The sequence below is a fragment of the Borostomias antarcticus genome, assembly GCF_949987555.1.
Source record: "Borostomias antarcticus genome assembly, chromosome: 22".
Classification (NCBI taxonomy): domain Eukaryota; kingdom Metazoa; phylum Chordata; class Actinopteri; order Stomiiformes; family Stomiidae; genus Borostomias; species Borostomias antarcticus.
The window spans coordinates 16949388-16974387 of NC_140255.1; the positions used below are offsets into that span (position 1 = coordinate 16949388).

General features: G+C 50.8%; 1 protein-coding gene across 1 annotated transcript in view; it reads right to left on the bottom strand.

The window, feature by feature from the left end:
- sdk2b (sidekick cell adhesion molecule 2b) overlaps positions 1-25000 on the bottom strand; it is a gene marked incomplete at both ends in the record, with an annotated part of 92828 nt that overhangs the window by 18278 nt on the left and 49550 nt on the right. Inside the window, 27 exons of the mRNA XM_084455865.1 lie at positions 1-7; positions 928-1068; positions 1223-1387; positions 3015-3140; positions 3354-3512; positions 3769-3906; positions 7193-7379; positions 7492-7607; positions 8007-8108; positions 8859-8915; positions 9801-9936; positions 10423-10493; positions 11012-11115; positions 11421-11622; positions 12323-12517; positions 12627-12725; positions 12841-13030; positions 13176-13291; positions 15383-15620; positions 16503-16653; positions 16791-16900; positions 17022-17143; positions 19540-19731; positions 21305-21403; positions 21531-21726; positions 23744-23859; positions 24315-24496. The exon at positions 1-7 is cut by the window's left edge and continues 132 nt beyond it. Of these exons, the coding sequence (XP_084311991.1) occupies positions 1-7; positions 928-1068; positions 1223-1387; positions 3015-3140; positions 3354-3512; positions 3769-3906; positions 7193-7379; positions 7492-7607; positions 8007-8108; positions 8859-8915; positions 9801-9936; positions 10423-10493; positions 11012-11115; positions 11421-11622; positions 12323-12517; positions 12627-12725; positions 12841-13030; positions 13176-13291; positions 15383-15620; positions 16503-16653; positions 16791-16900; positions 17022-17143; positions 19540-19731; positions 21305-21403; positions 21531-21726; positions 23744-23859; positions 24315-24496 (3717 nt within the window). The remainder of the gene's footprint in view (positions 8-927; positions 1069-1222; positions 1388-3014; positions 3141-3353; positions 3513-3768; positions 3907-7192; positions 7380-7491; positions 7608-8006; positions 8109-8858; positions 8916-9800; positions 9937-10422; positions 10494-11011; positions 11116-11420; positions 11623-12322; positions 12518-12626; positions 12726-12840; positions 13031-13175; positions 13292-15382; positions 15621-16502; positions 16654-16790; positions 16901-17021; positions 17144-19539; positions 19732-21304; positions 21404-21530; positions 21727-23743; positions 23860-24314; positions 24497-25000) is intronic.

A 25000-nucleotide genomic window follows, 5' to 3' on the forward strand; every position in this document is an offset into this window, starting at 1 on the left:
CTGTTACCTGCGGGGTACATACAGGAAGACACTGTGTGTGACCACAGGCCAGGGTCAGCGTTAGAGATCGTCAGGGTTTAGGAGATCTGCAGTGTGGGATGGATTAGGATCAGGTCCTAGTTTCTTTAGTAGTATTTCCACTTCACAGCTACGTATATTCCATCCATCTACAGTGTGTCCACTGTCCAACATTTGATATCTAATTGATACTCGATCCTGCAGGTCTGTGGAACAAACTAATCGACCTCTATTGAAACCCTCAATGAAGTCTGCAGAGGAGGGAAGATCTGACTGATGGACTGGTGTTGTTCTGACTGTGTGCTATGAGAGACCAGCCCTGGGTCACACCTATAACCACCAGCCCCCCCCCCCCCCCCCCCCGATAACATGGATCACTCCGAGATGAGTCTAGGTGACCCACTGCTAACACAGAGGAGTGGAGCGGACCGGTCCACTGGCCCGCTGCAGGAAGGGGGAGGGGGGGGGCTCTTTGTGAGTAAGAAGGAGCCTCTTGTGTTTCCTCTCTGAGTCACGGTGATAGACAGTGACCCGTGGCGGTCTCGCCCCCTCGCCGGGCAGCCTGCCCCCGCTCTATCGCCTGGCCCCGCCCCCCACGCCTGGCAGCCTGGCACGGCCGCTGACACGCGCGCGGCAGGACTGCTGAGTGGGAGGAAATACCCGCTGATGTCACAGCTGTACTGACTGCATAACTAGGCCTTTCTCTTTCTCCTCTTCTTCTCTTCCCCGCCCTTCTCTCTCTCATCTCCCTTTCTCTCTCTCTTCTGTCTCTCCTGCCCCTCTACCTTTCATCATTCCTGTGAGCTGTGTGAACAGAGCGTGTCGTCCTTGGTGCCCACCTGAGTCAGATTTCTTTAGTTATTATTATTATTATTATTATTATTATTATTATTATTAAGTCCTCCTCACCTGAGTCAGACTTCTTGGCGTACTTCTTGCTCTGGCCCCTGATGATGAGGATGAAAACGAGGAGGAGGATGAAGATGAGGCCCACCAAGGCCACCACCACCAGGAACCACCACTCCTCATAGAACGGCGCCACCTTTTGGGCTGGAGGAGACAGTGACAGTAGTAAGGAAAGCATGGACTTGACACGTAGAGAGAGAACATTTAGAGACCTGACTGCACCAGGATGTTAATGACGGTATTACAAGCAGCCAGCTATCGTGGTCACAGCGACGTTACCCAGCGTGCGACGACTCACCAGATATGGAGGGAGAGGGTGGGCTGGGAGTGCCGTAGCCATAGTCATTGACCCCAATGACCCGGAAGTCATAACTGACCCCTTGCTTCAGGATGTCCATGTTGAACGTGTATGATGTCACTTCCTTTGGGATGTCCTTGATCAAGATATCCCACAATCCCTCATCTATAGCAGGGTGGAGAGGGAGTAATGTAAACATCAGTGAAATCGTGATACCATATCAGAAAACATTACACAACTCATACATTTCACTGTTGTCATAAACTTGACGACACACATTACTGCCAGAGAGAGGAGGCATAATTAATCACCAGGAATACGAGATGGCTCTCTGTTTACTTTGTAGAAGCCGCCAAACACCATAAGGTCTGAGTGCTATCGTGTTAAATCTAAGGAGGAGGAGTTTTGACAGCTTTTATTACGTGCTCAGAAACATAAGCAATCACCAGAGTTCATGTGAAGTGCAACAGTGGGGAGATTCAGTGATGAAGGTCTAACCAGCGTGGGGCATATCTGGGGCATATCTTGACTATGTAATAATGTGAATATTTAGTGTCAAGTAGCCGGTGGCATCTGGTTGGAGCAGAGGGGGTTGAAGGGGGTTGGTTTGGTTCAAGCATACTGGTGTAGTATATTTTTTATACTGTATTACATTCATCACATGTCTGTATTATTATTATATGTAGTAATCATTTGTATAAAATAATGAATAACCTCAAATCACTTTGAATTGTGTCAATTTAAGGCTCAATAGAGGGCCTTTGTCTTGTTTTTGTCAGTCAGCAGTTTTTGTCAGCAGTCACACTTTGTGACCATATAGAGTGTTTAATGGGCTTGTCTTTTAATGTTAGTCATGTGATTCCTGGCCAGATGCCAGGTTATAAAGTAAATGCACATTGTTCTAATTCAGTATTGCCTTATGTTTCGACCCCTGTGTTAGGCTTGCTCAATAAATTCTCGATTCAACCGTTTCTTTCTCCTGAAGTTCTTTTTTCACTCGAAGTCTATGTATTTGAAATTTCACTGCACTGGTCCTCCTCTTGGGAGTAGTATGAAGCAGGTTTTGCTCCCGGGTCGCCCATGCCCCCCCCAGTCCTGCCAATCACAGCTGAAACCTGACGCCATTTGTCTCCATCATTGAACCACAATCAATACAGCCATTAAAGACTGCTGATCCGTGCTCTGGTACAGCATCTGTTGATGCCTTCTGGCACAGTCACGGATCAACGCCTAGGCTAGAATCGGTCCAGGTTAACAGATCATATCAACGCCTAGGCTAGAATCTGTCCAGGTTAACAGATCATATCAACGCCTAGGCTAGAATCTGTCCAGGTTAACAGATCATATCAACGCCTAGGCTAGAATCTGTCCAGGTTAACAGATCATATCAACGCCTAGGCTCTGTCCAGGTTAACAGATCATATCAACGCCTAGGCTCGAATCTGGCCGGTTTAACAGATCATATCAATGCCTAGGCTCGAATCTAACATATAGCTCAGGGGCAGGGGTGTGGACCAGGCTATGTCCTGGGGAGCAGTGGGGTGTGGTTAATAGCTCAGTGGCAGGGGTGTGGACCAGAGTATGTCCTGGGGAGCAGTGGGGTGTGGTTAACATATAGCTCAGTGGCAGGGGTGTGGACCAGGCTATGTCCTGGGGAGCAGTGGGGTGTGGTTAATAGCTCAGTGGCAGGGGTGTGGACCAGGCTATGTCCTGGGGAGCAGTGGGGTGTGGTTAATAGCTCAGTGGCAGGGGTGTGGACCAGGCTATGTCCTGGGAGCGGTGGTGTGCTGACCTGAGGGTCTGGCCTCGATGACGTAGCGCGTGATGGGGGAGCGCCCGGGGTCGCCGCTGGCCCAGTGGATGGTGAGGGCCGAGCCGTAGCGGGAGATGAAGGGCTCTCCTGGGGGGCCCGGTGCTCCTGGTGGGGGGGGCAGTTAAAAAGTTAATTAGATAAAAATACAGTATCTAGAGTGTATAGTGGGCAGACCACCAGACTGACAGACAGACAGACAGATAGATAGCCAGACAGACAGATAGACATACAGTCAGCCAGACAAACAGTCAGAAATCCAGACATACAGTTAGCCAGACAGCCAGCCAGACAGACGGACAGTGAGCCAGACAGACAGACCTTCCCCTGGGCCGGTGGTGATGTTGGCCTCCACCTCTGGCCCATAGGTGAAGGTTTTGGCGTGGAGACGGAAGTTGTAGGTGACCCCGTCCGCCAGGTCCCTGATCTTGATCCAGAAGGGGGGGCCCTTTACGTCGACCGTGACGATCTTACTGACGCCTGGGGGGGAGGGGGAGTGAAGACAGTCGGCACAGGCCACGGAAGGCTCTAGACAAATCACACCACATTTAAGGCGGGTCTTACACCCCTGGCAACAAGGCGCTCCAACACAGGCACACATTAGTTCAGGTTACTGGCTAAGTCATGATCAACAGTGAGTAAAGTGTGTATAAATTGCGTGTGTGTGTGTGATTTGATATGTTGACGGCTAAGACAGGTGAGGTGGGGTGTGGAGATGCGGAGGGGCGGGTCTTACCGTCGATGGGGGTGCAGGGTTCGTAGACCAGGCGGTAGCCCTCGATGATGCCGTTGGGGTAGACGGGCTCGCCCCACGACACGTTGACGGAGGTGGTGGTCAGCTCGCTGAAGTGGATGAAGCCCGGGGCGCTGGGGGCTGTAACGGATGACCGAGGTTAGGACCGCTGGGAACATCAGCCCCTTAAACACAAGCTGTTCGGCCTTCAGGGTCTCACTGTAACATGCGGGTGGAGATTGGACTGTGTGGCCCTGCTGTTCTCTCTCTGGGAACGGGAGGCTCTCTGCTCACAGGCCTGCCGACGGTCTCCTGATATCGCCTCTCATCCCCTCTCTGCTCATCCAGCCTGTCATCCATTCCTCCTGGCAGCGTGAAGACGTGACCCCACCCCTAGCCCCCCCCCCCCCCCCCAGTCCTACTAAACACTCTCCCAACCTACTAAACACTCCAACACTGTCCAAATGTTCCCAATCATGTAAAAAAAAAAGCCTGTTTCAAACCGATTGTAGAGTCTGTGTGTGTGTGTGTGTGTGTGTGTGTGTGTGTGTGTGTGTGTGTGTGTGTGTGTGTATGCTTTGTTTTCTTCTAAGGGATGAAACAGTCTCCTGTCTTCCACCGCGACTCAGGACAGTGAGCCAGTGGGCGGGCAGCATGTCCAAGAGACGGCAGGAACCCCGCGACCCTCTCCAGACGTGTCCAGAACTTCCTCTGCTCTGCAGGGACCCAGCAGACGAGGCTGGTGTTTGAAAGACTCCATTGATTGGGAGCTGATGCTTATTTAGCACGCGTCCACACATTTCTTGGCGTGCAGACAGAGGTTAAGAACATCTTGCCAGAACATTCTGAAAGCTTTTTTAAAATTATCTTTCATGCTATGTCACCCGCCCCCCTATGAGAACACATACATACTGTAGGTCTCTCCCAAGAGTCTAGTACGCAGAGGGGGGTCATTTACACTACACCTTATTAGAGATGCACCCATCCACTTTTTTCAGTTCCGATCCGATTCCGATACCAGAATTTGGATATCTGCCGCTACCGATCCGATACCGATACTAGTGGTCTTTTGCAAACTATTTAAAACTTTTTTCAGCATAGCGTGCAAACATAAGTGAACGGTCTGAAAATGTAGGCTAGTTCAGTGAGCTACGGGTGGTCTGAGGGAAACGTGAACTGTATCCTATGATTGACTGGATCGGATCGGTCCCATTTCTACACCTTATTAGCTTCTTTAACACACAATATCAGCTGTGTTCAGACCTCAGGAGGTGCCCTGTTGTAACGTAGGATTCAGAAGATAGGCCCACCTTAAATGAAGCAGTTAACCAGTACACTACCTGCCCTGTGCAGATATATTAATTTCTGTGTATATGGATTGCTCCTAGCATCTTTAAATAGCTGGGTAGTACTTATCTGTGCACGTCTATACCCCCTTGGAGGTTTTTAATATAATATTCAATATACTTTTGTACAGGAATCCAATAGCATATAAACTCTATAAAGTAAGAGACTATAGAGTTATACAGTATAGAGTGTAGAGACTATAAACCCTATAGAGTAAGATACTCTATATAAACCCTATAGAGACTCTATATAAACCCAATAGAGTAAGATACTCTATATAAACACTATACAGACTCTATATAAACCCAATAGAGTAAGATACTCTATATAAACCCTGTAGAGACTCTATATAAACCCTATAGAGTAAGATACTCTATATAAACCCTATAGAGACTCTATATAAACCCTATAGAGTAAGATACTCTATATAAACCCTATAGAGACTCTATATAAACCCTATAGAGTAAGATACTCTATATAAACCCTAAGGAGACTCTATATAAACCCTATAGAGTAAGATAATCTATATAAACCCTATAGAGACTCTATATAAACCCTATAGAGTAAGATACTCTATATAAACCCTATAGAGACTCTATATAAACCCTATAGAGTAAGATACTCTATATAAACCCTATAGAGACTCTATATAAACCCTATAGAGTAAGATACTCTATATAAACCCTATAGATACTCTATATAAACCCAATAGAGTAAGATACTCTATATAAACCCTATAGAGACTCTATATAAACCCAATAGAGTAAGATACTCTATATAAACCCTATAGAGACTCTATATAAACCCAATAGAGTAAGATGCTCTATATAAACCCTATAGAGACTCTATATAAACCCAATAGAGTAAGCAACTGTACATAAACCATATAGAATAAGAGACTCTATATGAAGTGATTACTGTTGCTTAGCTCTTTCTCATTTATTATCAGGAATTCCAGGAATGACGGTTTATCTAACCTAGGTTCTTCTACCGCTGTGTTTTGACAGTTAGGGAAGCGCCTGCACTGCTAGAGAGGATTATTATTTAAATAAAATAAGAATATGTCCCTCTGCAGGCACTGTAATCTCTGTCACCCCTGTGTTGACTATGATTTTAAACCCTAGACGCTCCAGGGCCTTAAAGCAAAAACATCTCTGTAATGCCACCTGGCTTCTAGCACCCCTTAGATTAGATAGAATAGCATTTACAGTCTAGATTGACCGGAATGTTCAAACTTCACCCTCAGTGTTTTATTCATGAGGCTGCAGTGTTACCTTGCCCTCTAGTCACCTTTTATGTTCAGCAGAGCCTGTAATAAGACAGTGAAATACAAAGCATGAATGCGGACCATCAGGTCAGCCTTATCAAGCTGGCACAGTCATGACCTGCCCCTCCTCTACCCGTCCAGCGACTCAGAGGTGGCTGATGGGTGAAGGCCAAACTCCTGCATGGGCGCAGTCACAGACGCTTCTGCTGAACCTGGCACAGGCTTGTCCACCCCTAGGCCAACTGGCAGAAGAACTCTTCAACCCTGTGTGTGTGTGTGTGTGTGTGTGTGTGTGTGTGTGTGTGTGTGTGTGTGTGTGTGTGCGTGTGTGAGCATGTGTGCGGGTGTGTGAGAGGGAGTGTGTGCGTGTGTTTGTGTGTGTGTGTGTATGTGTATGAGAGAGAGAGTGTGTGAGTGTATGTGTGTGTATGTGTGTGTGTGTGTGTGAGTCAGAGAGTGTGTGCGTGCGTGTGTGTGTGTGTGTGTGTGTGAGACAGAGTCTGTGTGTGTGTGTGTGTGTGTGTGTGTGTGTGTGTGTGTGTTTGTGTGTGTGTGTGTGTGTGTGTGTGTGAGACAGAGAGTGTGTGCGTGTGTGTGTGTGTGTATGTGTGCGTGTGTGTGAGACAGAGAGTGAGTGCGTGTGTGTGTGTGTGTTTGTGTGTGTGTGTGTGTGTGTGTGTGTGCGTGTGTGTGAGACAGAGAGTGAGTGTGTGTGTGTGTGTGTGTGTATGTGTGCGTGTGTGTGAGACAGAGAGTGAGTGTGTGTGTGTGTGTGTGTGTGTGTGTGTGTGTGTGTGTGTGTGTGGTGCTCACCGGCCTGCTGGGTGCGAGCTCTGGTCGGGGGGCTGCGTGGGCCGTCTCCTGCGGCGTTGAAGGGCGCCACGCTGATCATGTAGGTGGTGTAGCCCGTCAGGTTCTTCAGCTTCACCCCGCCCTCGGGCAGGAACAGCGTACGCAGACGCTCCGTCTCGTTCTTACGCTGGAACTCCCAGAAGTAGATCTGGAAACGGACAACAACCACTCAACACTCGTCTCTTGCCACGCCCGCACTGTCAAAGCCCCACGAGGCAGAGAGGATTCCGAAGCCCGTGGCAGTGGGGAGGGGGGCTGACCTTGTAACCCTGGATGTCGCCGTTCTGGGCGTTCTGGGGAGGGGGCTCCCAGGTCACGTCCAGCTGGGTGGCGGTAGCTGACTGGATGGCCACGTTCTGAGGGGGCGCTGTGGGAACTGTGGGAGGGAGATCAGGCCAACGTCACTGAAACAATATTATATCTGGACGGGGTCTCAGCGTTTGATATTCAACAGCTTTGCTTCTCCTGGCATCCCGGCACTCGCGGTGTGTGGGCTGATAATGACAGTCGAACAGAACAGGAAGGACTCTCCCAGCTCTAAGCTCCCACACTCACGCAGTCAGAGATGTGTGTGTTTAGCGCAGACAACCCAACAGGGGGGAACCTGAATGGACTTGTAGTCCGTCTGTCGGGGTGGCCGGCCGTGCAGCCAGAATAATCCTCCCCTGCTCCCAGGGTGGGCAGGTGTGCGGGCGTTCAGATCCGGCCGGAACTTCCTGGTGTTGACTTAAGACACTAATGAAACACATGCAGGTGAAGGGTGCCAGCGACGTACCCGCCTCGCCCACGAACACCTCCTGAGGCGTGCTGGCTGGCCCCTCCCCAACGGCGTTGTACACGCTCAGTCGGATCTCGTAGCGCTTGTGTTTGCTGAGGTCTGCGACAAAAATAACAACGACAACAAAAATCATCACCAACAACATATATCTGTTTATTAAGTGTGTGAGAACATACCTGGGAGTTCTCTATGTGTAGCCAGGGACATGAGCGATGAGTTATTCTTGAGTGTTGGAGAGGAAGTACGGTATAAAAAAAAAGTGCCCATCTGGTTTAGGCGTTCTTGTAAAAATAAGTGAAGGTAGGTGATCCAAAGAGAGACTTGGACCCCGGAGCCGGAGCAGAGAGAGAGCTCAGTTCACATCAACATCCATGCATCAGCGCTCCAGCAGTGTCGGAGAGCCGGCTGTCAGGCCAGACTAACACAGCTCCGATGGTAATTGCTCAATCTGATTCCGTCAACTCGGTTTTCTCACAACATTTCCTGACTCGAAACAAAAGCAGCTGGACTCAAAAGACCTGGCAAGCCATGCTGTGTGTGTGTGTGTGTGTGTGTGTGTGTGTGTGTGAGAGAGAGAGAGAGAGAGAGAGAGAGAGAGAAAGAGAGAGAGTGTGTGTTGGTGTGCAGTGTGTGGTGTGTATGTGTGTGTGTGTGTGTGTGTGTGTGTGTGAGAGAGAGAGAGCGAGAGAGAGAGAGAGAGAGAGAGAGAGAGTGTGTGTTGGTGTGCAGTGTGTGGTGTGTATGTGTGTGTGTGTGTGTGCGTGCGGGCGTGCGGGTGTGAGTGCGTGTGCATGTGTTGGTATGTGTTTATGTGTTTATGTGTGTTGTGTGTGACATATGAAGACTTACCGTCCAGCTCATAGTGGGTGAGAGAAGACTCGCTCAGGTTGCGTACGCTGTAGGGAGCTGTGGGAAGGACCGAAGAGAGACCAGATAAAGGATAGAGAAGAGAGACCAGATAAAGAATAGAGAAGAGAGACCAGATAAAGAATAGAGAAGAGAGACCAGATAAAGAATAGATAAGAGACCAGATAAAGAATAGAGAAGAGAGACCAGATAAAGGATAGAGAAGAGAGACCAGATAAAGAATAGAGAAGAGAGACCAGATAAAGAATAGAGAAGGGAGACCAGATAAAGGATAGAGAAGAGAGACCAGATAAAGGATAGAGAAGAGAGACCAGATAAAGGAAAGAGAAGAGAGACCAGATAAAGGATAGAGAAGAGAGACCAGATGAAGGATAGAGAAGAGAGACCAGATAAAGAATAGAGAAGAGAGACCAGATAAAGGATAGAGAAGAGAGACCAGATAAAGAATAGAGAAGAGAGACCAGATAAAGGATAGAGAAGAGAGACCAGATAAAGGATAGAGATGAGAGACCAGATACAGGATAGAGAAGAGAGACCAGAGAAAGGATAGAGAAGAGAGACCAGATAAAGGATAGAGAAGAGAGACCAGATAAAGGATAGAGAAGAGAGACCAGATAAGGCATTAGTTAAAAGCTCCACCATCCCATGGTGTGCTAGAATCACCTCAAACCCCCACACAGCCCCACAGAGGAGTGAGTTGAAAGAAACCCACAGTAACTGAACCAAGGAGAGATGATACAGCAGGTAAACAGCTGCAGCTTCAGGTAACATAATAACAGCCTATCACCGATGGTACTAATTAAAAAAAACTGAGGTTGGGTTGGCTGAGGTACAGCAGTGTGCTGGAGGGGAGGGGGTTAACTGAGAGGTTGTGGAAGGGCTTTGGAAGGTTGTGAAGAGGTTGTGGGCTGGTTGGTCACTCACAGGTGAGCTCAGCCCATACGGCGGAGGGGGAGTTGACAGCGCGGACAGAGAAGCTTCGAAGCCGGTCGTACAGGAGCTCCCGGTACCGGATCCTGAAGCCAAGCAGGATGCCGTTGATTCTCTCCTCAGGCGGAGGCTGTGGGTGGGACAGGGAGAGTCGGTTAGGTCAGGACCTGTGTATTTGTGTGTAATGTTACCTCGTCCCTCATTTGTATTCCTCCTCTAACTGAACTGTTGATCATCTCACTGACCCCCCACCCACTCAGGCCCGTCCAAGCAGGTATCAGCCCCGCGTCCTGACCTCGCACTCAGCTGAGTCACTCAGAGAAAGCCCCCGGAGGAAAACATGAGTCAAGACCAGGAAAAAGAGAAAACACTCTAACAAGCACTTCAATCTCTATAAAACCGTGGCGGTGGCCTCGAGGGCCTCCATTTCCCCTTCATGGCCTGCTGGTAGAGCTATGGTGGTTGGAGAGAGGAGAAGGTGTGTGTTCCATCCAGTCTAAGTGTACCCTAGACACTACAGCCCCCTCTCATTACAGCCCTGTGATTGACAGCTGTGTGGATTTGACTTCAGACTAAAGCACACAACAGGACCAATCACTTTGTCTCTTGTTGTTACCTGCCAGCGAATCAGCACTGATGTAGTTGTGTGTGGCGTGACAGAGAGGATTGTGGGGGCCTGGTCTGGAGCTGGAGAGAGAGGACAGACATAGGTTAGTTTAATGTAATAACTGTGTTCAATTCTATCTGCCCAACACTATAACTTGTAGAGTGGTATTTACGGGTAATAAACACGCTAGAATGAAAGACAAAAACACTTCCCCCGTTGAAAAATAAAATGGCAGTTGGAAAGATTTGTAGAGGAGGCGGTGATTCGGTGGTTAGTTACACTCGGTATACTTTGCCAGGGTGTTTGTTACTTACGACTGTTGTCTCCTAGTAACCGCAAACGGTGAGAATGACATCACCTATTCAGTGTGCCAACGGTGTCCTCACCCCAACAGTACACTAGCATCCTGCCACGCTGGTCAGACAGGGCTGCTATGCCACACCAACGCCAGGGCACCACAGAGCCCTCTTGTTTGAGAGCAGGCCTAGTCATCAGTTAGAACAAAGCCACAGTGCATAGACACACTGGCACGGCAGAGAAGGCAGGTCACGCCTCGTCAGCAGTAAGATCACATCATACTGTTGATGGTTCTACTCACCGTCCTGCAGTGTGGTGATGGCTTCACTCTCCTCACTGTAGTCACTGTCTCCGATGTCGTTGGTGGCCTTGACCCGGAACTGGTAGGAAGTGAAGGGCTTCAACCTAGAGAGAAGACACAGTCGCAACAGGAGTTCATATACTACAGAGCTTCAACACATTCACAGCAGAGTCCATAGTAGTAGTGTACTACCTGTAGGTAGTGTGCTTGGTGGTAGTGTACTACATGTAGGTAGTGTGCTTGGTGGTAATGTACCACCTGAAGGTAGTGTGCTTGGTGGTACTGTATTAGGAAGCGTCCTTGGTGGTAGTGTACGACCTGCGGGTAGTGTGCTTGGTGGTACTGTATTAGGAAGCGTGCTTGGTGGTAGTGTACGACCTGCGGGTAGTGTGCTTGGTGGTGTTTGTACCTGTCCACGGTGTAGGAGCTGGCCTCGTGGTTGACCGAGGCGGAGTGGACGGTCCAGTTGCTCTCCGGCAGCTCCCTCAGCTGGACCGTGTAGTACCGGACGGGAGACAGGCCGTCGCTGCCCGGCTCCCAGGACAACAGCACGCTGCGCGCCTGCACCTGTTCCTGGGGCACCGAGGGGCGGCTGGCGGGCTGGGGCCGCGCTGGGGGGGGGGGGCAGGAGAGAGGCGGTGAGGACAACTACACACCCAGCAGCAGATCAACTCACAGCTGATAGCATAGAGACCAGAGAGAGAGACCAGAGAGAGAGAGACCAGGAGAGAGACCAGTGAAAGAGAGAGAGACCAGAGAGAGACCAGGGAGAGAGAGACCAGGTAGAGAGAGACCAGTGAAAGAGAGAGAGAGACCAGAGAGAGACCAGGTAGAGAGAGACCAGGGAGAGAGAGACCAGGATAGACAGACCAGTGAGAGACCAGAGAGAGACCAGTGAGAGAGAGAGACCAGAGAGAGACCAAAGAGAGTGTGATATGCAGTCCTAGGTGTGTGTTACAAAGTATTTTAACACGGCTTCCAGCCAATCAGAATCAAGAAGCAGAACTAACCGTTGTATAAAACTAAACTAACGACGCATCGCTGAAGGGACTTATAAATCAAGCGGCTGTGAACTTCACTGCTGGTCTGGATATATGAGCTAGTGGACAGACAGGTGCTGAGGGTGTGAGAGGAGGATGAGACGTGTTTGTCAAGAAGACATGCAGCAGTCTGGGAAACCCCCTGGTGTCGACTGTGGGTGACTCTCCAACGCTGTGTCAACACGCAGATCACACACCTGCCGCTGCAACAGAAAACACTTCCCTTCTCATCTGTGTGTCTGGCGGGGTGGGGGTGGGGTGTCGGGGTTACCTCTCTTCTCGGTGGTGACCACCAACGCCTCGGCCGCCTCCCCCCAGCCCTTGCGTGTCTGAGCCGTGAGGCGGAAGACGTAGACGGACTCCGGCTTCAGCGAGGTGACGGTGTACTGGCGCGCGCTGGGGTTCAGAACGTCCACCACCGCCGTGTTGCTGTTGGTGGAGTTGAGGCGGTACGTGATCTGATAGGCTGAGAGGGGGAGGGGTGGGGTGGGGGTAGGGGGGGTCAGAGAATCCGTTATGAGCACGCCAGGAGAACTAGGGTCTGAACTGAGGCTTCAGAGGTCAGAGCGACTCACCCAGGATGATGCCGTTGGGCTGGGAGGGCGACTGCCAGATCAGACGCACGGAGGTGGTCCTCACCTCGGGGAACAGGATGCCCACCGGAGGGCCTGGCACTGGGGGGGGGGGACAGACGGGCACACGGTTGGCACCTCGGCACAGCTCTTCCCACTGGTCAACTCAAGACCCATAGCCTGACTCATCTGGTTCTAGACAGGCGGCAGCTCCTACCGTCGTCCAGGGTCCTCTCCAGGATGGGCGGGGAGCTGGGCCTGCCGTCCCCCATGCGGGTGAAGGCCAGCACCTGGATCTGGTACAGGACGTACTTCCCCAGGCCGCTCAGCTGGACGCTGTGGCTGGCGTTGCCCTCTACTGTCCAGAACTGCAGAGGGGTGTCCGAGTCCTTCTCCTTGTACACCACCTGAGGGGGAGGGGTGCAGAGGAGGGGACAAGGGCTGGATAAGTGTTGGACTTGTTGTTGTGGTGGTGGTTGTGTTGTTGTTCATCAATGCACTAGGAATCACTATGTAACACAAGCTGACTGTCACACACACACACATACACACCTTGTAGCCCAGGATCAGTCCGTTGCGGTCGGGTTGGGGGACCTCAAACCAACGCACCAGGATACTGCTGGAGGTGGTGGCGAAGGATGACACGTTGGTGGGCCCACAGGAGGGGACTGGAGACCAGGATAGAGAGACCAGGAGAGAGAGACAGGAGGGAGAGAGACAACAGAGAGAGACCAGAGAGAGCGATCAGAGAGAGAGAGAGACCAGAGAGACAGAGAGACCAGGAGAGAGACCAAGAGAGAGACCAGGAGAGAGAGACCACAGAGAGAGACCAGAGAGAGCGATCAGAGAGAGAGAGAGAGACCAGAGAGAGAGAGACCAGAGAGAGAGACACCAGAGAGAGACCAGGAGAGAGAGAGAGACCAGAGAGAGACCACAGAGAGAGACCAGGAGAGAGAGAGAGACCATAGAGAGACCACAGAGAGAGACCAGGAGAGAGAGAGACCACAGAGACCATAGAGAGAGACCACAGAGATAGACCAGGAGAGAGAGAGAGACCAGAGATGGAGACCAGAGAGAGACCAGGAGAGATAAACCAGGAGAGAGACCAGAGAGAGGCCATAGAGAGAGATCAGGAGAGAGAGAGACCAAGAGAGAAACCAGGAGAGAGAAACCAGCATAGAGCACAGAGAGAGCAACCAGGAGAGAGAGAGCAGGAGAGAGAGAGACGAGAGAAAGAGAGAGACCAGAGAGCAAACGGCTTTAGAACTCAACTGGAATACAGTTTTTGTCACGCATTCCATGCAGTTCATGGGTCCTTTTCTTGTGTGTGTGTGTGTGTGTGTGTGTGTGTGTGTGTGTGTGTGTGTGTGTGTGTGTGTGTGTGCAGCTCTAAAGATACATTGTGGTGAACCACTGCTGCTAGTATTGTAACCCAGACGTGAGTGTAGCCAGGGAGGGGGGGCCTCTGGAACAGAGCGGGACCCTGTCTCTCCGGCCTGGCAGCCGGCCCTGGACATCAGGCTCTGATTCAGAAGAATTTGCTGGAGTGAGTGGAAAGAGCAGAGGAATTCCACATTCTGGCCCATGTGTTCCCAATTTCCTTCTCTCTGTCTCTCTCTCTCTCTCTCTCTCTCTTTCCTTCTCTCTCTCCTCCCCTCTCTCTCTCCTCCTCTCCCTCTCTCCCTCCTTCTCTCTCTCCTCCCCTCTCTCTCTCCTTCCCCCCTCTCTCTCATTCCCTCTCTCTCTCCTTCCCCCCTCTCTCTCCTTCCCCCTCTCTCTCCTTCCCCTCTCTCTCTCATCCCCTCGCTCATCTTCCCCTCTCTCTCTCCTCCCCTCTCTCATCTTCCCTCCCTCGCTCCCTCGCTCCCTAAAGCCTGGTAACCACAGCGGCTGCACTGGCAGGGAGAAGAAGAGGAAGAGGAGGGAGGGTGAAGGGAGGAGGTAGAGGGAGGACGAGAGGAGGCCTAGAAGGGAGCCAGGCAGATACTGTCGGTTGGTCTCTATTTCATAAGAAAGGAAGGATGTAAATGCCCTTGCCCCCCCCCACTGTGTATGGCCTGTGTCTGGTCTGTGTATGGCCTGTGTCTGGTCTGTGTCTGGTCTGTGTCTGGTCTGTGTCTGGTCTGTGTCTGGTCTGTGTCTGGTCTGTGTCTGGTCTGTGTATGGTCTGTGTCTGGTCTGTGTCTGGTCTGTGTCTGGTCTGTGTCTGGTCTGTGTCTGGTCTGTGTCTGGCCTGTGTCTGTGTCTGTGTCTGTGTCTGTGTCTGTGTCTGTGTCTGTGTCTGGTCTGTGTCTGGTCTGTGTCTGGTCTGTGTCTGGTCTGTGTCTGGCCTGTGTCTGTGTCTGTGTCTGTGTCTGTGTCTGTGTCTGGTCTGTGTCTGGTCTGTGTCTGGTCTGTGTCTGGTCTGTGTCTGGTCTGTGTCTGGTCTGTGTCTGTGTCTGGTCTGTGTCTGGTCTGAGTCTGGTCTGAGTCTGGTCTGTGTCTGGTCTGTGTCTGGTCTGTGTATGGTCTGTGTCTGGTCTGTGTCTGGTCTGTGTCTGGTCTGTGTCTGGTCTGTGTCTGGTCTGTGTCTGGTCTGTGCATACATAACATAATAACGATGATGTAATATGGAAGGTTTAATAGCGTGGAGGGACTTGGCCGTCATCAGAAGTCTGAGGTCTGTCTGTGAATAACTGGACTGCGGTATGAAGGAGTGAGCTAGTGAAACGTGCGGCCGGTCAGTCGAAGCATCCTCCTCCGGCGGAGCCGGGTCTCACCAGACTCCCTGGTCCTGCCTCGGACCGGCTGGCTCCAGGGCCCGGTCCCGATGCCGTTGATGGCCTGAACCCGGACCTCGTACTCCGTCCACTCCTCCAGGTCCTCGATGGTGAACTCTCTCTCCAGCCGGTCGGCTATGAGCTGGGACAGCGCTCGGGCCAGCGAGCCGGTCCTGGAGTACTGAACCCTGTATCCCACCAGCTCCGCGTTTCCATTATACTCCCACTCTGGGAGGGGCTGGGGGGGCAGAGAGAACAGTGGAGGAGAGGAGGGAGAGAGAGAGAGAGAGAGAGAGAGAGTTATATTACATTATACTCCCACTCTGGGAGGGGCTGGGGGGGGCAGAGAGAACAGTGGAGGAGAGAAGGGAGAGAGAGACAGAGAGAGAGAGAGAGAGAGAGAGTTATATTACATTATACTCCCACTCTGGGAGGGGCTGGGGGGGGCAGAGAGAACAGTGGAGGAGAGGAGGGAGAGAGAGACAGAGAGAGAGAGAGAGAGAGAGAGAGAGTTATATTACATTATACTCCCACTCTGGGAGGGGCTGGGGGGGCAGAGAGAACAGTGGAGGAGAGGAGGTAGAGAGAGAGAGAGAGAGAGAGAGAGAGTTATATCACATTATACTCCCACTCTGGGAGGGGCTGGGGGGGGGGGCAGAGAGAACAGTGGAGGAGAGGAGGGAGAGAGAGACAGAGACTGAGATACATAATATACGTAATAAATTATTGGTTAATTCATTATTTATATTAATGTTTGTGCTTAGGTAACATGTTTAATTATGAAACGTCATGCCAATAAAGCTTATTGATGACTTGACTTGAGAGAGAGAGAGAGAGAGAGAGAGGGGGGTGGGGGGAAGCTAGAGAGAGATAGGGAGAGAGAGAGATAAGTGGATGAGGAGAGAGAGAGGGTGAGAGGGAGAGAGAGACAGAGAGAGAAGTGGAGGAGAGGAGAGAGAGAGAGAGTGAGAAGTGGAGAGGAGAGAGAGAGAAGTGGAGGAGAGAGAGAGAGAGAGATATGGAGAGAAACGTCATTACAACAAATCTGCAATAACCCCATCCTCCCTCTCTCCCTGAGGTCTCTCTTCGGTGGAGGTTTTCCAGGGCGGGGGACACCTACCACCCATCGCAGCCACAGGCTGGTCTCACTGGCCGTGCGCAGGGTCACGTTGGCGGGGGCCACGTCCGGGGGCGCCTGCAGGGTCTGGATCTTCCTGGAGGGCTGGCTGGGGAGGCTGGTCCCGACGATGTTCACCTGCCGCATGCGGAACCTGCAGCAGCGCAGAACAGAACCGCCGGCAGAGTTACCACAAGCTGCGGGTTCCCGGCGACACCCGACGCGTCTCTGGAATAGATGAGTGAGTCTGTGGTAGGAGGGGAGGGGAGGTTGGTGGGACGGCGTGCCCACCTGTAGAAGGTGTAGGGGTTGAGGCCGGGCACCTCCAGGGAGCGGGCGTCCGGCTCGTTGGGCAGCTGGTGGACCATGACCCAGTCCTCCGTCTCTCCAATCAGCCCCACCTGGGAGGGAGGAAGGACATAGTCGGGACATGTCGACCTGCACCACAGAGACGGGGGACGAGCGGAGCCAAGCTATTGCCCAGGAATAGGCTCTCCTCCCTGGGGTGGAGCCCTGTCTTACCTGGGCCTCCACCTGCCAGCGGGAGATGGAGGTCTTGCCGTCGTAGCCGGGCTTGAACTGCAAGGTGACAGAGCGAGGGCCGATGTTGGAGATGGCCATGTTGGTGGGAGGACCGGGCAGCTCTGAGCAGCAGAAGGAGAGAGGGACAGAGCCATGACACGCTGCTGCGTAGTGAAGACATGTGAGGTCACATGGGGTAATCTGTTACTGGGCCCCACTTCCCTCTAGTGGCGGGAAAAGGCTATTGCACCTAAAACAAGTATATGTGTTGCATTTTCACCCCCATTCCCTTGTGTCCAAACTTTTTATCAGATAAATACTGGATTAGACCTGTGAAGAAAAGCTTGTAGCACCAGACACACAATGAATGGCAATTTGATTCAATATTGAACAATCCAATCCAATCTTCTAACCCGCTGTTTGTACAGTATCTGGTAACCAGTGATGTGGATGGCTTATTCTCTGTCAACAGAAGCTTAGACTCAAAAAAGAGGGGATTTTGTGTATGAGATAGTATTGATGTGTGTATGCCCTCCAACTCCATCTCTCTCTCTCCCTTCTCTCTCCCTCTCTCTCCCTCTCCCTCTCCCTCTCTCTCCTTCTCTCTCTCTCTCTCTCTCTCTCTGTGTGAAGAGCCTGATTGATAACATGGCTCCCCCAGCCGTCTTTCTATCCAGTCACCTTTATGATCCTATTCCAAAGCCCCAGACATAAATCCCAGTAATGCTGATGGCTAGCTATGAACGCCAGGCTGCAATGCCACAGGCCCACTACCCTAACGCCCTCCTAACGTTCTCCTAACGCTATCGAGAGCCATCCAATCACATAGAGGGGCGAAGCCTCCCAGGTGCGGGCGTAATTCTCTCTTAACGACAGGAACAGGTCCGTCCCCAGAGCCGTAAAACCAGCCCTGCTGAACGCCCATCGGCAGGGCGGCTGCTCCAGACACAGACATTTAGAGACATACTTAAGGTGGAGCAATAGCCAGTGTCTTAATACAGTGGAGTTGAACCAATCACCATTCAGGGAGCTATAACCGCAGGCCTCCATTGGCCGGTCTTTCATCTGAAAAGCCTCTCAGAGATGCAGAGTCAGCGAAAGTGCCGGGCCAGTAATAATTGACTGGTGGTATTGTATTTCTATTATGCACACTATTGCATTTTGATATGAACTCGTAAAACTGGAATTATCTTAAATGGTCTCTGGACACCCCCATGTTTGCTGACACTGGAGCTGGAATGAAATCTAATCTGACCCTGAAGAGTCTAAGTGAGTGTCCTGGTGTAGCCTGGTCTGGTCTAGAACTAGGACTGATTTACAGTCCTCTCTCAGTGCTGGTCTGGTCTGGTCTGGTCTGGTCTGGTCTGGTCTGGTCTGGTCTGGTCTGGTCTGGTCTGGTCTAGTCTAGTCTAGTCGAGTCGAGTCGAGTCGAGTCGAGTCTAGTCTGGTCTGGTCTGGTCTAGTCTAGTCTAGTCTAGTCTAGTCTAGTCTAGTCTAGTCTAGTCTGGTCTGGTCTGGTCTGGTCGTGTCTAGTCTGCTCTGGTCTGGTCTGGGTCTGTTCTGGTCAGTTCTGGTCTGGTCTAGTCTGGTCTGGGTCTGTTCTGGTCAGTTCTGGTCTGTCTCAGTGCTGGTCTGGTCTGGTCTGGTCTGGTCTGTTCTAGTCTGTTCTGGTCTGTCTCAGTGCTGGTCTGGTCTGGTCTGGTCTGGGTCTGTTCTGATCTGTTCTGGTCTGTCTCAGTGCTGGTCTGGTCTGGTCTGGTCTAGTCTGGGTCTGGTCTGGTCTGGTCTGGTCTAGTCTAGTCTGAGTCTGGTCTAGTCTAGTCTAGTCTAGTCTAGTCTAGTCTAGTCTAGTCTAGTCTAGTCTGGGTCTGGTCTGGTCTAGTCTGGGTCTGGTCTGGTCTGGTCTGGTCTGGTCTGGTCTGGTCTGGTCTGGTCTAGTCTGAGTCTGGTCTAGTCTAGTCTAGTCTAGTCTGGGTCTGGTCTAGTCTGGGTCTGGTCTGGTCTGGTCTGGTCTGGTCTGGTCTAGTCTGGGTCTGGTCTGGTCTAGTCTGAGTCTGGTCTAGTCTGGGTCTGGTCTAGTCTGGGTCTGGTCTGGTCTGTCACAGTGCTGGTCTGGTCTGGTCTAGTCTAGTCTGGTCTGGGTCTGTTCTGGTCAGTTCTGGTCTGGTCTAGTCTGGTCTGGGTCTGTTCTGGTCAGTTCTGGTCTGTCTCAGTGCTGGTCTGGGTCTGTTCTGGTCAGTTCTGGTCTGGTCTAGTCTGGTCTGGGTCTGTTCTGGTCAGTTCTGGTCTGGTCTAGTCTGGTCTGGGTCTGTTCTGGTCAGTTCTGGTCTGTCTCAGTGCTGGTCTGGCTTCAAATCCCGCGCTGGGCTATCCCTTAACAAGGGGTCAAACGAACAAGCTACACAACAAGAACGCGACGCAGGGCGGAATGGCGTCCGTCTCACAAGCATCAGCCCTCTGGATGCTAACATGCTAACGCCTCCATGTGGTGGGGGTGCGGGTGGGAGGGCAGGCGGACCTGGGGGCACGCCGGAGGAGATGGTGGATGAGGACAGCTGGCCCTGGCCCTTGGAGGTCATGCCGGCCACCTCGATGGTGTAGGTGGTGAGGGCGGTGAGTCCGGTGACGCGGTACTCCAGGGTGACGTTGGGGAGGTAGTGCGTGACCCGCGTGTTGGTGCGGTTGAACTCCTCCCAGGAGATCCGGTACCCTGCAGAGCAGGAAGGGAGAGCAGGGTGTTCAGCAGGGCGGGACCAGAGAGCCCTAGTCATGTGACCTGGGTGGCAGTACTGTGAGACAGTCACTACGGAGGTAAAACTGACAGGTCCTAACTCAACATTACCATTAACACTGCTATATGAATGATCCTAACTCAACATTACCATTAACACTGCTATATGAATGATCCTAACTCAACATTACCATTAACACTGCTATATGAATGGTCCTAACTCAACATTACCATTAACACTGCTATATGAATGATCCTAACTCAACATTACCATTAACACTGCTATATGAATGATCCTAACTCAACATTACCATTAACACTGCTATATGAATGGTCCTAACTCAACATTACCATTAACACTGCTATATGAATGATCCTAACTCAACATTACCATTAACACTGCTATATGAATGGTCCTAACTCAACATTACCATTAACACTGCTATATGAATGATCCTAACTCAACATTACCATTAACACTGCTATATGAATGATCCTAACTCAACATTACCATTAACACTGCTATATGAATGGTCCTAACTCAACATTACCATTAACACTGCTATATGAATGATCCTAACTCAACATTACCATTAACACTGCTATATGAATGATCCTAACTCAACATTACCATTAACACTGCTATATGAATGATCCTAACTCAACATTACCATTAACACTGCTATATGAATGATCCTAACTCAACATTACCATTAACACTGCTATATGAATGGTCCTAACTCAACATTACCATTAACACTGCTATATGAATGATCCTAACTCAACATTACCATTAACACTGCTATATGAATGATCCTAACTCAACATTACCATTAACACTGCTATATGAATGGTCCTAACTCAACATTACCATTAACACTGCTATATGAATGGTCCTAACTCAACATTACCATTAACACTGCTATATGAATGGTCCTAACTCAACATTACCATTAACACTGCTATAGGAATGATCCTAACTCAACATTACCATTAACACTGCTATACCAATGATCCTAACTCACCATTACCATTAACACTGCTATATGAATGATCCTAACTCAACATTACCATTAACACTGCTATATGAATGGTCCTAACTCAACATTACCATTAACACTGCTATATGAATGGTCCTAACTCAACATTACCATTAACACTGCTATATGAATGGTCCTAACTCAACATTACCATTAACACTGCTATATGAATGGTCCTAACTCAACATTACCATTAACACTGCTATATCAATGATCCTAACTCACCATTACCATTAACACTGCCATACGAAAGATCCTAATTACCTGCTAGATTATGCTCTTACTCACTTGTTTTAGAAAGGAGATGCACTTCTGAGTTCTGGCAAGTAGTACATTGGCTTTTCTTACGTTAAATGCAATTATTGTAAGTTGCTTTGGATAAAAGTGTCTAAATGACTGTAATGTAAATGTATAATGTAAAGTAAATTACCATTATTAGTGCTATATGAATGATCCTGTCTAGAAGGACCTCCTCAACATCACCATTAGCATAGATCTGTGGAGGTCTCTACCTGTGAGAACTCCATTCTTCTCGTGTGGTTCCCTCCAGCTGACCTTCAGGGAAGTGTCCAGGATCTCAGTGAAGCTCAGGTGACCCACAGCTCCAGGAGCTAGGGAATGTGACACAGTGACCCGTCAATGGACCATATGCACTTCAATCTCATGCATAATCTAAAGTCAGAATCTAATGTCATAATCAGTGTGTGTGTGTGTGTGTTCCTGGACATGGTAACTCACTGTCCTCATGCGTTCTCAGGCCCTTGGCAGTGCTGTGGGGCCCGTCCCCTGGCGTGGTGAAACACAGTACGGAGGTGTAGTACTCTGTGAACTTCTTCAGGCCCGTCACGTAGCCCACGTGCACGCTGTCCTGGAAGTTAGGCCGCACCGTCACCACGGTGACATCCTCTTCCTGCCCTGGCTCCCACGCCAAGAGCTGGAAGAAAAAAATACCAGAAAAAAATGAAGAGTTAGGGAGGGAGTTTGGTTAGGGAGGATTAGGGAGGGAAGATTGCCTGGGGTGGGTTAGAGAGGGAGGGTCAGGGAGGGTTAGGGAGGGTTAGGGTGGGCTAGGGTGGGCTAGGGAGGGTTAGGGAGGGTTAGGGTGGGCTAGGGTGGGCTAGGGAGGGTTAGAGAGGGTTAGGGAAGGTTACGGTGGGCTAGGGAGGGTGAGAGAGGGTTAGGGAGGGTTAGGGTGGGCTAGGGAGGGTTAGGGACGGTTATGGAGGGTTAGAGAGGGTTAGGGAGGGTTAGAGAGGGTTAGGGAGGGTTAGAGAGGGTTAGGGAGGGTTAGGGAGGGTTAGGGAGGGTTAGAGAGGGTGAAGGTGGGTTAGGGAGGGTTAGAGAGGGTTAGGGAGGGTTAGGGAGGGTTAGGGAGGGTTAGGGTGGGCTAGGGAGGGCTAGGGACGGTTATGGAGGGTTAGAGAGGGTTAGAGAGGGTTAGGGAGGGTTAGAGAGGGTTAGGGAGGGTTAGGGAGGGTTAGGGTGGGCTAGGGAGGGCTAGGGACGGTTATGGAGGGTTAGAGAGGGTTAGAGAGGGTTAGGGAGGGTTAGAGAGGGTTAGAGAGGGTTAGGGAGGGTTAGTGAGGGTTATGGAGGGTTAGAGAGGGTTAGGGAGGGTTAGAGAGGGTTAGGGAGGGTTAGAGAGGGTTAGAGAGGGTTAGGGACGGTTATGGAGGGTTAGAGAGGGTTAGAGAGGGTTAGGGAGGGTTAGAGAGGGTTAGAGAGGGTTAGGGAGGGTTAGGGAGGGTTAGTGAGGGTTATGGAGGGTTAGAGAGGGTTAGGGAGGGTTAGAGAGGGTTAGGGAGGGTTAGGGAGGGTTAGAGAGAGTTAGGGAGGGTTAGGGAGGGTTAGGGAGGGTTAGAGAGGGTGAAGGTGGGTTAGAGAGGGTGAAGGTGGGTTAGGGTAGACTAGGGAGGATTTGGCTGGGGTGGGGAACCCCAGAATATCTGCACTAATACAATATGGACGGAAGATCACCGGAGTGAGAGCTGGAACGCTGAACAGCCATTTGAGGTGTTGAGGATTGGTCCCCCAGGCTCTACTAAGGAGATCACTATTGTATCATCAGTTCCCTGTCAGAGAGGTTGGTCTCTGGGAGAGGGTGGAGCTGGCACGGGTCTGAGGGTATGTGTGGGCACCGCCTGCCCACTCTCAATGTTGCTCTCTCCAAAAGACTGGGACTGGGAGGCATAGAGGAGAGGTCCCAGAGAGAGCCCAACCCTCTCTCTCTCTCTCTCTTTCTCTCTGTCTGTCTCTCTCTCTCTGATCTACTGTTCCATTCAAATGAAGCGCATTAACTCTTACTGTCTCTCTCTCTCTCTCTCTCTCTCTCTCTGATACACAGTTCTATTCTAATGGAACTCATTGACTCTTGACAACTGATTCTCTCTCTCTTTCTCTCTCTCTCTCTCTCTCTCTCTCTCTCTCTCTCTCTCTCTCTCTCTCTAGCCAGATAGATTCTCACAAACTCTCTGCTTGGATAGAGACATTGACGTCATTCATTCTAAACATAGCAGCAGCAACACGGTGCTACATTAGAGAGGGATGGACTCGTACAGCTGTAATTCCCCCTATGCTACAATCAATCAATCAGCCAATCATCAATCTATCTATCGAACACACACACACACACACACACACACACACGATTGACTAATGACTCCGAGGTGGAAAGCCAGACTGTGACATTGCCAGAGGGGATAAACCCAAGTTCCCGAGACAGGAACAGACACAGGACTAATGAGACAAAGAGGAAACCAACACGCCGAACACAGATAGAGGAGGTCAGAGAGACTAATGGAGAGACCGAGGCCATCTGTCTGCGAGGCAGCGAGCGTGTCTCTCTCCGGGCGGTACTCCCCCCCCCCCCCCCCCCCCTCCTGAGACGCACACCTGTCGCCTCCCCCCGCCCCCCCCCTGCCCGGCTGACACTCCAGACGTTCACGCCTTACCCTGTAGCCCTGGTTGATGCCGTTGATGAACTGGGGGTTGGGGGCGGCCCAGGTGAAGCGGATGGTGGTGGAGTTGACTGCCTCCACCTGCACGTTGCCAGGGGCGATGGTAGGCACTGACGAGAGAGGGTGAAGGGGGGGAGGGGGGGGGGGGGCGTGAGGAGGGAAACGAAGACAGAACACCTTCCAGACGGAGTGGAGGCGGTGTGAGGTGCCCCTCCCTGCGGCGCTGTCTGTTTCAGCTGCTGTGTCTGCTGGTGATAAGTGATGAATTCGCGGGCCCTCGGGGGCCTCATCTGTCTGCTAGTGAAGTTTCCGACCTTGTCAAAAGTTCTGTGTAGGCCCCGCTTACACGGCTCAATAGACACTTTAGAACATACAAGTACTGTTTTGTAGGCATTGTTGAGCTACCATTGTTCTCTTCCCACATTTAAATGTGTCTGCATTTACGTCAGGGGAAAAACTAAACCCTATTGAATATGATCTCATAATTTTGAGTTTTTGAGAATTTCTGTGTTGGTGTGAGTGACAGGCCTACAGACCAATGAGCAGTGAGAGTGTGTGAACTCACCTCCCTGCAGCGTCCACTCAGTGACCTTGTGGCTGAAGGTTCCGAGCCCCGCCCCGTTGTAGGCGGCCACCTCGATCTCGTAGTTGGTCCAGATGATGAGGTCCTCCAGGAGCAGGTTGGTCACGTCTGGGTTGGAGATGTTCATGCTCTGGTAGTCCACAGGCAGGCCACTCAGACGGTACCTGGGACACACAGAGAGGGGTGTGGTGAGTATCTCTGTAGCAGAGGGGAGGTGTGGTCAGTAGCTCTGTGAGGTATAGTGTTAGGGCATGGTGCTCGTATAACTGAGGTATATTGTTAGGGCATGGTGCTTATATAACTGAGGTATATTGTTAGGGCATGGTGCTTATATAACTGAGGTATATTGTTAGGGCATGGTGCTTATATAACTGAGGTATTGTGTTAGAGCTTGGTGCTCGTATAACTGAGGTATATTGTTAGAGCTTGGTGCTTATATAACTGAGGTATGGTGTTAGAGCTTGGTGCTCGTATAACTGAGGTATATTGTTAGAGCTTGGTGCTTATATAACTGAGGTATGGTGTTAGAGCTTGGTGCTCGTATAACTGAGGTATATTGTTAGGGCATGGTGCTCGTATAACTGAGGTATGGTGTTAGAGCTTGGTGCTCATATAACTGAGGTATGGTGTTAGAGCTTGGTGCTTATATAACTGAGGTATTGGTGTTA